Here is a 13448-nt window from a genome sequence, read left to right on the forward strand (position 1 = left end):
GTCCACCCGTTTACGGTTCACTGATACATCGATTTACTGATCCATCGCCAAATTTTTGGCTGATAATATCAAACTTTGCGTGCTAATGGTTGTGTATGGAATTAATAAGACCTATTAGCTTGCCTAAATTCTTTTTGGAACAATTATGAATGCTAATTTATGCGCCGCAAAGTTCTATCAAGAATTTTTAACAAATAATTTTTGAAAAAACCTTGTATCTAGGGCAGTGGAATCCAGAGACAAGTCTTTAAACATGTTAAAATTTTGTCGGAACGATCAAAGATTACCAAAGAACAAAAGAAGAACGAAGAGGGCGTCTTTGTTGCGGATTCCGCTAACAATTCACAAAACTCACATAAGAGCGCCAGATTGTTTAAATGATCACCTGCTATCGCAGTGATGGCGTATGCGGGGGAGCTTTCACTTTCCCTCTAGCTTCAGTTCTACCACAGCCTGACCGATTTCGGCTGCAAAATTGATACCTTGTGTAGGTTTCAAACGCAAAAAAAACCGCTTTGATTCGCAAAAAAAACGAGCGTCGCTGATCAGAATAACTTAATAAAATAAGCTTAGAAATTGGGCACTCCTTGCTGGCTTTTTTTGATGCGAACTCCTCCCTCATAATTGGTTTATATTGGCGCTGCGTGGATTAACCAAAACCGGAAGAAGTCGTTATGTATTAGCAAAGCAGAACACTTTGAAAGCTTTTTCAAACAACATTAAAACGGGTTTCGAACAAAATTAAAAGTGGTTGGAAAAATGGAAATTGTAATATAATAGCAAAACGAAGCCCTTCAAAACATTTTTCAAGCATAATTAAATGGGTTTGCTTCACTACAGCATAAAAAAAAACGCTATATAGCTATCGCTTCTCTATCATAAAAGCATCCCACTTAAAGTACGATTTGATTTTTTGGACTCAATTTGGTTATTTGAAAAACAAATTGCCTCTTGTAAAACCTCATAAAAATTTCGAACACCAAAATTTTTATTATATTTATTTAACTAGCAGGTGTAGAGATAGATTTTTGCTTGCACTATCTTGAGATTGGTGCCATCAAAAAATCGAAATGACTGATGAAAATTTGAGGCTCATGAAATTTAAAATTTAACAGTTTATTTGATTTTTAAGATGGATCAACATATAGCTTTTGTCAGCTCAAAATCATCAATTTAATTTTTTCTGTTATTTCCAAGTTTAATTGTTTTTTTTTCGCAGCAACAAACTTTTTTTGAAGAATTTTTCAAGGAAGTTATTCTTTTTAGGCAGTTCATAGTTTCGTATGGAAAATACTTCCAAAACTATCATAAAACATCCCAAATAGAACACGATTTGAGTTTTCTGACTCAATTTGGTTATTTGAAAACAAAATAGAATATAACGGCAAAAGTAGGAATTTCTTGAACCCATAAAAAATTAAAAACAATTCATTTGATAGGAAAACTGGTTGTAGAATCAATTATCCCCGGGTCGCGGTGCTCATTTTATGTTTCGACCGTCACGACCGAAATTTGGTATGTTTCGACTGTGCTTGACCCAGAAAAATGTGCTCGAGCTTGCTCGACCCAAGCAAAATATGTTTTGACCGTGCTCGACTGAATTCGAGTATATTTCGACTTTTAAACAACATAAGTTATCCAAATTTAAACGCTATAGTTTATACTTTTCGAGTAACATCTTGTGATGTTTTTGCTTTGTGATTGAAATGATTTGAGCCATTGGCAATTTAGTTGTTTTGTAGAGATGAACTATTTTTGAGCTATTTTTCATCCAATTTTTTGATTACCGCGGGACAATCAGCAAGTTTCGATTTTGTGCTCGACTGAAACCCCTGTCTCGACAATTCTTTTTTGGTCGAGCACTGACATGTGCTCGACTTTGACAGTAGAAACATAAAGTGAGCATCTCGACCCGGATCCCTCTATTTATCAATTCTGTTCAATATTTTGTACGACATTAATGCTAAACGTCTGATTCAAACCTCCCGAAAACAAAATATTGTTAATATGCCTAAACTGAAAAAGCATCTGCAAATTTTCTTCTCTGAACCCGTCTATGCGTCGTCTCTGATCCACGGAGCTTCAAAGTTCCGATTATAAGACAGCTAAAAATGGAATTTGAACCAAATTAGCCTAATAAACTCGCCCAGGAAAAATATCAGACTAGTTCATGTTTAAGCATTTTTTCTGTACCCTTGCTGTAGAAAAAACTTTGTGACGTAGTGGTTCACTTAGCAGGAAAGTTAAATAAAAAAGGCTCAAAATGGGTCATTTCAGCTTGTGTTCTAACTTTTTCAAGCTTTTCAGTTAACGAACGCCTGTCCCCCCCCCCCCCCCGCCCCGTAGGAAGACAGGAAGAACTATTATTTGATAAATGTATCATAAACGGTGTTTGTTTCGGTGCGTGCTCCCTCCGTGAAATTAGATTATAGTGATTGATGCCAAAGCGCCTTTGGATCAATTTGGGTCCGCTGAAAATAGGAATTATAAATTGGTATGAAAGGTATTGCAATTATTTGTTTATACATGAGCTATGTTTTGTTGTTTCAAATCTATGCTATGTTTAGGTTGAGGTGATTCGTCTCTTGCCATTTTAAAGAGAGTGTTGATGATTGCTTGAAGGCTACAACAAATCTTTTGATGTAGATCTTTTGATGTAGATCTTAAGTATCTACAAAATATTACCTCTGATTAACAGTTTGGAAAATTTTTTAAAGTTCTTTTTTTTTTGGAAAACGCCGACGTATTTTTTTTCGTTTGTTTGAATATATCCGTGGTCAAAATATATTGTCATACTTGCACAGTAAACAGACATTTTTGTTTCATGTTTATATTACAAATGCTAATTTCTTAAATCTAGTTCTTGATTCAGATAGCGAGGTATTTTCAAAGAAAGTGACAGAATATTTTTTGTTCGAAATGGGTACCGTTCAAACATCCGATGTGTCCAACATCCGAATCCGAAAAACAGTTTTACTATGGCAAACATCAGTTAAAAAGTGCTATAGTGGCCCAGTTAATACTGACCACTGTGTTGCAAGCTTGCGAACAGAGGGGGGCTCTATATAAAACTTAGCGCTGCTTATCGCTGCCAGCCTTCGACGACCTGCGAGTTTTAACCGAGAGTCGACTCACTTGAAATCGGCTAATTTAATTAAGTTTTGTGTTCAAAATTTTAACGTTATTTTATTACTTTATTATTACATAAGCTCGGTTGTTTGACAGCCGATGTTTGGCTTATCAGATATTTGCCCTAGACCATTACGAGGCCAAATTTTGCATTCTGTGCATTGTAAGCGGATTCGGCAACAGGCCATAATCAGATTTGTCGCGGAATCCGCAAGTTTGCTACTTTTTTGGATTCCATAAACAAATACCTAAAACACTGTACCGCCTAAAATCGCTCCAAAAATAGTCGATTTTGCGGAATCCGCAACCGTATTTGTGGAATCCGGAACACTTGTGGAATCCACAAACAAATAATAAGACGATCTTTCTCCTCTAGACAAATTTCAACTTTTCGATCAGCAACTTTGACCAAAGTGGTTTGACCAAAGATATTTTATTTGTGTTTTTTTTAATAATGTAGGGGTTGAAAAAGTCAAAATTTGCCTTTTTTGTTCGAAAATTTCATCACGATTTGAAAATATTTCACAAAAAAATGAATTTTTTTTCTCTTTTTTTTTGAGTTTTTAGTTTAGGTTTATTCACCTAAAGTGTGAGTTTATACAACATACATCGTAAAGAAATTTCTATTAATTTTGCGATCTTAGATAGGAATTGATTCGTATAAGGGAGTCACTTATCCAGCTATGTGATATTCAGGCGGGTGCTCAACAAAGCGCCATATCTTGAAACGGAAAAATACATCAGAATTACGTAAATTGCATAAGAATTGCGTAGCAATTGCTTAGCAACAGTGAGAATCTGTTGTTATGTTGCGTAACAAAATTAGTTGTCGGTTTTTTGGCCCTTCGATTGCTGGTTTGTCACCGATTTTCAATTAACTTTGACGAATTTCAGCTATATTTAGGCGCAGATCTAAGAACTTCTCTTGGGTGGATTTTCAAACTTTTTTAGGTCGACCAAATTTATTTTCTGAGCTCTCTCAAATCTTCTTCGTTGTTTTGGATTCCATAAACAAATACCTAAAACACTGTACCGCTTAAAATCGCTCTAAAAATAGGCGATTTTGCGGAATCCGCAACCGTATTTGTGGAATCCGGAACACTTGTGGAAACCACAAACAAATAATAAGACGATCTTTCTTCTCTAGACAAGTTTCAACTTTTCGATTAGCAACTTTGAATTCAGTGTTTTGACCAAAGATTTTTTATTTGTGTTTTTTTTTTAATGTAGGGGTTGAAAAAATCAAAATTTCCTTTTCTTGTTCAAAAATTTCATCACGATTTAAAAAAGCAGTCGGTAACTTCAAGGTTTTATCTGATACAAACTGACATTTTATTTGGTTTTGATTGGATTGAGGTTTGATTGTGTTCGATTAAATCCTAAGCAGCGGATAATAGCAGCATTTCTTGTTGAGGTTTTCAGAGTGACAAGTTGATAACACATTATAACACTTAGAGCCGTTTGCAATGAAATTTTCAATGAAGATTACCTGAAGGTTCACATTTATTCTTACAAAACAGTGTAAGAATTGATATATATTTTTTTGAAAAAGTAATAACGAAAAATAATTAAAACGGGAAAAACAAAATTTACAGCTCCAAAAGTTAATTACTGACATCTTAATTTGTATGTTTTGGTCTCCTAAATTTCCTAAAAATAATTTATTATCATCATGTGTTCTATATGTGTGTTTGGACGCCATATAAATCCATAAGACTGCTCGTATCAGGGCAAAGCCCTGAATGTTCCGACTGTCCATAAACTGGTCTCGAATAGTTGTTGGTGAATGAAATTTTGACAAACTTCAAATTTTGAGCTGAATATTATGAATCGAGTATGGAATTGATAAGACCAATTAGCCTGCCTCAATTGAAATTGGAACGATTTTGTGGTGCGGGATAATTCGCGACGCGTAAAAAAAATGGGCGTTAGTCTTTTTGTGAGAGTTAGACAGTTTTCTTGAGTCAGGATAGTCTAGTGGTGAGCTCGCTCCTTCTGTGACAACCAAGATCCATGGATCAATCGCCCAAGGGAAATATTTTTATTTTAGAACTGGTCTGAAAAAAACACCGCGAGCATACATATTCCTTACTTTCTTCCAAAGTCGGAACAAAATGCAAATTTTTCCATGCCGATACAATTTTTCCTGAAATCATTTTTTTGAAAAATAATCGAACTAGGAGGACTAAATTATCTTAATTTTTCATTCAACCTGTGAATTGTCTGCTTCAAATTGAGCAAGTTAGGTTTCAATTAATTTTTCAAATGTCATGGCAGTTTCCTTTTTTGAAGATTGCTTTCTTCTAACAATCTGAATCCACGTTTAAACTTGAAGTATTCTTAAGTTTTTTAACAAGTAGCGATATTTAAAACTGGCGCGACTAAAAAGATGTCGACGGCATCATAGCAATTTTTGCATCAAAAATGAAATGATGTCAAAAACACTTTTGAATAATTACATGACAACTTCCTTTCTTGAGATGAGTATTTTATTTTTAATTGGTTCTTATGATTCCATATTATTGTGTTTTTACCGCAGCCAGTTTCAACTACAGATCACGACTACTTCTTAAGTCTTTGAATTATTCCATTCAGCATTGGCGTGACATTTGACCCAGACTTTAATCAAGATTTTTTGTAATTGGAGTCCGTTATTTAATAATTCCTCCTTCATCTTAAACTCGTGACTGATTAATTCAATTATTTTGGGATGCTAAATTCTCTTGGGGCGGACAAGCACTTTTCAGAGGGGCGATGACGCCGCTTCTATTTCTCTGTAGCTTCCTGGTTAAAAAAGGTAATATTAGATTTTTCTGGGGTAATTTGAGGTTATTCTAGTTGTTGGCATTATGCAGTAGCTTACTTCGGTAACAATTGAAACCTAGAGAGACCTCTAAGGAATGAATGCGGAATCGATATATTATTGATGAAGGTTAAGTTTGTGACCGCATGTAATTAGAGAACAGTGATTTTAAACGGGTGTGTCAATTCAAACTAAAACCCTCAAATAAAAATTATGCGCTGGCAACGGAGTTTTAAAAAAATTTCAGACTTCATTTTTATAGAAGCGATTTTGCAAAAAAATGGATTTTTATCTCTTTTTTGAGTTTTTAGTTTAGATTTATTCACCTTAAGTGTGAGTTTATAAAACATACATCGTAAAGAAATTTCTATTAATTTTGCGATCTTAGATAGGAATTGATTCGTATAAGGGAGTCACTTATCCAGCTAAGTGATATTCAGGCGGGTGCTTAACAAAGCGCCATATCTTGAAACGGAAAATGCTTCAGAATAACGTAAATTGCATAAGAATTGTATAAGAATCTGTTGTTATGTTGCGTAACAAAATTTGTTGTCGGTTTGTTGGCCCTTCGATTGCTGGCTTGTCACCGATATTCAATTAACTTTGACGAATTTCAGCTATATCTAAGCGCAGATCTAAGAACTTCTCTTGGGGCGGATTTTCAAACTTTTTTTGGGTCGACCAAATTGATTTTTTGAGCTCTCTCAAATCACTATAATGACCGCATATTGACCAAATTTTCTGCCCCTCAGGCAAGTTTTTAGGCACTTTTTGGAAATATTTGATCAAAAAATTGCGTTTTTTCGGCGCGCGCTCCCCCTCAAAATCAGTATACTTTGGCACCAATGGCGCCAATAGAAGAATTTTAAGGCCGTTCAGCCAAAAATGGATATCTCAAAAAGTAAAAGGGGGAATCTGCTACTGGCTATCCTTGCATATATTTTTCTCAAATTTCATTAAGTTGGTATGAGCTTTGTAATATGCATTTAATTTTCTTACTATCAATAAAGCCTGTTGTTTTAAATAAAATTTCCCCAAATTTTGCCTTTTGTTCCGACCAATTGAAAAATGTGGATTAACTTTGTAATCATTAGTGTTATCAGTTTTTTTCTTTTTTTTGTTTTCCGCGTAAAATCAAGTAACCCAAAAATAATCGGAATTTGCCGAGTGATATATCTCTCAACCCTCTCAGTCGTGATTTGTGCGACATTAAAAAAAATTTCCAAAAAAATTCAGCATTGAGAAAAACTGGTTTGAAATTTTTGATTTATGTTTCAATTTTGATCAAATAAAGCGTGCGCGCAGGCTTACAACAGCCTAATTATGGTTAATTTAAACCCTGGAAACTTATTCTTAAGCAAATTAAGTTTTTTTGACTTTTTTTTTCAGTTTTATTTTGGGAACCAAATATTTCGCAAAAAATCATAGTTTGTCTGCAAAATAATTTGGAAAAACAAATTTTGATTCTTTGTTGATTGTTTTTGCTTTTCTAGCCATTTTTCCACAAAAAATGTTTTTGAACATTTTGCTTATATTACTATGACTGTCGAATATGCCTAAAAGATAGATTTGCGTCAGATCTTTTGTTATCCTGCGCAGAACAAACTACACAATTTGAAAAAAAACTTGTTTTGTAGTTTTTTATAGACTATGGTCAAAAGATTCTGTGCAACTCAAGTTGGTTGTTCTTTGAATGGTTTTTTTCACTCAGTTTCAGTAGGTTTGTCAGCAATCAAGTTTTTCTATTCTCATCCCTTTCCGAAGTTGGCAATAAATGGGAACAAAAACACAATACTTTGAATGGGGCATCCAAAACTAGATACAAACAAGGATAATTTTCGTCTATACTTGTTTGTATCTAATTTTGAATGGGCCATTCGAAATATTATGTTTTCGTCCCATTTATTGCCAATTTCGAAGAGGAATGAGAATAGAAAAATCTTGATTTCTGACAAACCTACTGAAACTGGGTGAAAAAAGACATTCCAAGAATAACCAACTCGAACAATAATTGCTAATGTGGAGACTACTTGTTGACTAAATTGATTGCCCTCCTTCCGGACGCTACTGCCTCTCATGGTATTGGTTACAGCAGCTGTTCTCAAAAATTTATCCGGGAGGCAGTATAAATGTACTCTAAAAATACTTAATCTCACGATGCCAAGTTGTTGACAATATGTTTTTTGAAGATCTGCTTAACAATCCTGCCCATGGTATTTACTAAAGAATTGCCACCCCATAAACAAAAGCAGTAAATTAGCACAATGATCCAGTGCTAATTTACAGCTTTTATTTATATGGGTGGCAATTCTTTGGTCACTTTCAGGAAGCACTTTCAGGAAGCAAAATAGTAAAAAAAAGTAGAGTCGCAGATAGGTTCATTTTGTGTGTTTCTGAGAACGAGAGCTAGTTTAAAAAAAAAATTAGTCGGGTACAGCATAGATGGGCAATTGGTATTTCCGAGAAATAGAATTGCAGCTTTCATTTTATCATTTTGAAACGATTTTTTAGCAAAATCAACAAAGTCTGCCGTATGATTGAAGTTCTGCTCTATCCGCTGCTCTATAAAATTTTCTGCTCTATAAGCCAAATTCTGCCAATTCTGCTAAATTCTGCTGCTATCAGAATCCTTTGGGGCCTGATCGTTAAGTACTTTACTTTAAGTAGTTTAAGTAGAGTTTTTTTTATTTAAGTAGAACCTATCACAATCCAGCAAAATAGAATTCTCAATAGAAAGCTCTGTGGCAAACTTACTATTTTTATTTATTTATTTAGAAGGTTGGAGATTCATTAACAGATACCATAGGGGGGGGGGGGGTAGTAAATCAAAATAATCTAAGAAATCTAAAAAGCTGTTATTGAGTGGCCTATTAAGATGACATTGTCACCGATATTGTCACCGATAGTTCACCGATACGATATTGTCAAAAATTTGACATTGATTTTTAAAATGTTCTCGCTTTTTCTAGGATGTTCGACCGGTCGCCCCTGAGCAAGCAGTACTTCCCCCAATTTCGAGACCTCTCTTCGGCCGAGGCGTTTCGCAACAACCTCCTTCTGCGAGCCCACAACATCCACGTGATCAACATGTTGGACCAAGTGGTAAAGAGTGTCCATAACAAGGCCGTCATGGACGCCCTCATTGTGGACACTGGGAAGAGACACTTCAACAGACATGTCACGATCGAGTTGCTACAGGTCAGTTGCAATCTTCAATCGTTGAACTTGTTTGGGATCTACTTAACAATCTCCCCCCTTTCAAGAAAGGGGGACATTCTTTAGTAGATACAATGGGGGGGGGGGGTTGTCAAGCAGATCCCTTGTTTGTTCAGAAACAATAAAATTTCAACCATTGGCTCAAATGATGACCAAAATTGTTTTTGTAAATTAGGTAATTTCATGCCTCCAACCTTTTCACCAAATGAGGAGGGATGATTTCAATCGTAGAGAGTAAAAAAAAACCGCCGAAGTGTAAAACAACCAAAAAAGCGCGGAGTATATGAGCCAGCCGAAAAGTTACATCATATGAATTAATTTGCATAACTTTCGAAACTGTTACATAATTGTTACATAACTATAATATAACACTTACGTGTTTTCGGCTAGTTGATACTTTGGCTGGTTTATACTTCGGCTGGCTTATATTCCACCAAATCGTAGAATGGAATAATTTAAAGCTATTTAAGATTTTTTAAATAAAGTTTTTTGGGGATGTCCTTACAATTCTTTCAGTCGTGATCGTGGGTCGAAGATTTGGATGCTGAAAAAGCATTAAATGTGCCATCCCTTTAGGTGATTCAAAACAAAGATCTGCCGTGTTTAGAAAAAAGCGGTGGCAATATTTCTAGTTCAACGTAAACTTTTTGGTAATTTAGCCAACCAAGTCGCTCTTTTTTTACCTATAACGTTTTTAAAGTTAGAGCTCGACCGAAACGAAAACTCAAAAAGTAGGCGTTGTTATGGGCACTACAGAAAAATGTAGATATGGAATGTATACGCTATGCTACGTCACCATTTCAACAGTATCTGACAATAGTTAAACATGCAGAACGTAACCTGAATTATTGTAATATTCGCCCCAAACTTTCGTGCGGCGATGGCGCTCTGGAAAAGGAATGATGCATTATTAAACCTTCATAAAAACGATTTTCGTCGCTCCTCATAACGTTTATAACGTTGGGGTTATTACGGCTGATTTTTAGTTCGACTAAACTTTCAAGTAGATGCAGAGCAACCAGGGGCGGATCTGGGATTTTCTCGGGGGGGGGGGGGGGGGGGATTTTGTCGATTTTTTAAGTCGACTAAATTGTGTTTCCGAGCACTCACAGAACACTACCATACCGTAATTTCCCAAAAATGTTTGCGCCGCATTCAAGGTTTCAAAAAACAAGTCAAAAAAGCCGTTTTTGGGCACTTTTTATAAAATGTTGAGTAAAAAACCGCGGTTTTTTGGTCCGCGTTCCCCATCAAGTTTAGTATATAATGGCGCCGAAGAAATTTTTAGGGTCGTCAGCCAAAAATGGATGTCTTAAAGAGTACCAAAGGGGAAACCATTTGGGTCGACAGGGAGTCGAATCTTTGAAGGAGGAAGGGGACGTCCCTAGATTCGCCCCTGAGGCCAACCAAATGGACTTTCAGCGCTATCTTAAAACAAAGAAACCCTATCGTGACCTTGCTTTGCCAAACTTTTCTGCATTAAAGGCAAAATTTAATTTATACAAGCAGGCCAAATTGACATTTTAGGTGTTTTTGGGAAAATTTTAACAATAAAATCGTTTTTTTGGTGGTCTATGAACCAGCTGAAGTACAAACGAGCTATCATAAAAGCAGCCGAAAATACGTTTTTGTTAAAAAATTGTCATTTAACATTTATGTAGCAGTGAAGCAAATTATGCATTTTTCAATCATACGACGTAATATTTTGACTGGTGTATAAAACCTGAGCATATTCGGTTGGTTTATACTTCAACTGGTTAATTTATACTAATTTTTTTGCCCCGTATTAGGTGTAAATTGCCAAGTACGGCTGAAAATTTTGAAAATCGAAGTGTCAATTATATCTATTTAGATAATCATAACATACGGAAAACAAAACTGCTCGGATCAAAGCATAAACTTTAGCTTCCGTTTTTTTTTTCTAATTAAATTTTAAATGTTTGTTTCGCCGCCTACGACGGCTATTAGCAAGAAATTAAGAGCTATAATGTCTATAATTGGAATAGTTTTGGGAAATAGGACAACTTAGATTGCTTTAAATATGCTGGGAAAAAACTTTGAACTTACGCCACTAAAAAAATTGCCCTTAAGCGTTGAACATCATAATTAAATTCTTGGATGAGAAGCGCTTGAATGAGGTCGACATTTTTTGGCTAGTTTTGCCGTTGTAAAAGCCCAAAAATTGGAAAAATGATTACAGAGGGAAAATATTTTACTTTTAAGCACAATTATTTTCAGCAAAAGTTGAAAATTTCTCTTCAAAAATTATTCGTTCGGTTGCCAAAATTCGTATGAGAAACAAAAAACAATGGCCACCGAGCATAAACAAAAATTCCGTTGTTGCTCAAAAATTTGTATAAAAAAGCTAACAGCTAATGCGAACTTACTTAAACAAATAATCTAATAAGTTTAGCTAAATGCGGTTTTAAAAATTTATGTCATTAATGAAAGTAAGCAATTAGGTTACACTTTTTTGTCAAACTTGAACGCGTTGCTTAAGACTAATGAAATTTTGTTTGTTTTGTCATGCTTAATTAGAGAAACGAAGTGCAGGTGCAAAAAGTAGAAAAAAGCAACCATTTTGCAACCGTTCACTTTATTAAATGCGGTTTACTATAAATAATTACTTTTAAAAACAATTTTTCCATAGTTAAAATTAGTCTGAAAGAAAAAAAATTAGTCTGAAAAAAGAAATTTAGTCTGAGTATGAAGATTCGGTTTCTTTCTGTGAAAGCCAGCAAAAAATAAAATCAGCTAATGAAAAAATATTTTGATGTACTAGTTCCTTTCGATCTGATTTGAAATTCATGAGAAAATGAAACTGAGCAATCAGGCTACAAAATTTTATCGAACTCCAACGCGCAATTTTTAGACTCATAATGTTTAGTAAAAACTATGAGAAACGAGTGCAAATACAGAGAGTAAACAAGACAGCTGGTAAAGCTCTGAATGTTCCGACTACATTTTAATTTTTCAAATAAACTAAAAAAATTCAAATTACGAGTGAATTGAACGAAATACGCTTTATAGATACATCGCGCGTTATTTGTACCAAAATAGCCACATTGGTAAATTTAAAACCCCCATATCTCTACAAAAAGATCTCAGCTGAAATATCTTTTTAAGTTTGAGCTCAGGACAACAATACATTTCGATTGATTAAAAAAATCCGTCAAAAACTGCTAATTAAAAAGTTGAAATTTCGACTGGAGAAAAAAACACCTCGAGCACAAATAATCCGTCACTTTTTTTTTAAATGGGAACTACAAACGAGCTTCAAAACTGTGAAGATTTATTTTGATTGCTGTAAGGATGAATTTAAAAAATAATGCGGTTAAAAGAGTAAAATTTCGAAATTGCAAAACATACGTACAGGCAGTTGCGGATTTGCGGGGGGGACGCCCCCCTCCCTCAGGAATTCGACCCCTGCCGACCCAAAGGGTCCCCCTTTGTACTATTTTGAGATATCTTTTTTGTTGGCTGACTGACCTTAAAATTTTTCTAAAGGCGCCTTTGGCGCTAATCTATCCTTATTGTGAGTGGTGAGCGCCCGCCGAAAAAACGCAATTTTTTGGTCGACATTTTCCAAAAAGTGCCTAAAAACACCTTTTTTTCAAAAATCTGCCTGCGGCCCACAAAATGTTGTCAAATTAGAGTTTTTAAATAGTGGTTTGCGAGGGAGAGCTCAGAAAATCAATTGGGTCGACACTAAAAAAAAGGTCGACAAGATTTTCAAATTTTTTTTGAAAATCCGCCCCCCTCGAGAAATTCCTAGGTTCGCTCCTGCGTACAGATAATAAAATTTATTTGCAAAGTTATACTGATGAGGTTAATTGGATTCTAAAACTTTTGCATCTTTTTTGGATATCATGGGACCATGAGACTCAGCAATGATTCTACAAAAAATTGTGAAAATACAATTCGTGTTGTTTAAAACTGTATACACTTTTACACTTCCAAGAGTCCTTGAATTTTTCCCGGGAACAGGATTTACTTCCTGGAGGCTTCTGTTAGAATTTTTTGAAACCGATGTATTTGAAGCTTAATTGCATTTTAAATACCCATTCTATTCGATTTTTTAAGTTTTGGTTGTATAATTATAAACTCCGTTTTGGTATAAATTAACTTTATAATTTTCTTAATATAATTATTTATTTGGCTTGAAAGTTTTCGGGGTTTATTATATCAGGTATAGTAGCTTTTAATGCTTATGCTCAAGTTCTTAGGACCTCTTTTTTGCAGCAACGGTCAACTCGCGGCAAGTATTGTCGGCTCAATTAGCGCTTTATATACTTTTTCC

At 34.9% G+C, this 13448-nt stretch overlaps 2 protein-coding genes across 2 annotated transcripts in view; one reads left to right on the forward strand and one right to left on the reverse strand.

The window, feature by feature from the left end:
• Positions 1 to 13448, reverse strand: part of LOC134857157 (protein FAM228B-like) — a 132040-nt gene that overhangs the window by 96508 nt on the left and 22084 nt on the right. The window lies entirely within an intron of this gene.
• Positions 1 to 13448, forward strand: part of LOC134857158 (cytoglobin-1-like) — a 73334-nt gene that overhangs the window by 25514 nt on the left and 34372 nt on the right. Inside the window, exon 2 of the mRNA XM_063873536.1 lies at positions 8902 to 9130. Within this exon, the coding sequence (XP_063729606.1) occupies positions 8902 to 9130 (229 nt within the window). The remainder of the gene's footprint in view (positions 1 to 8901; positions 9131 to 13448) is intronic.

The sequence above is a fragment of the Symsagittifera roscoffensis genome, chromosome 1 (genome assembly GCF_963678635.1).
Source record: "Symsagittifera roscoffensis chromosome 1, txSymRosc1.1, whole genome shotgun sequence".
NCBI lineage: Eukaryota > Metazoa > Xenacoelomorpha > Acoela > Convolutidae > Symsagittifera > Symsagittifera roscoffensis.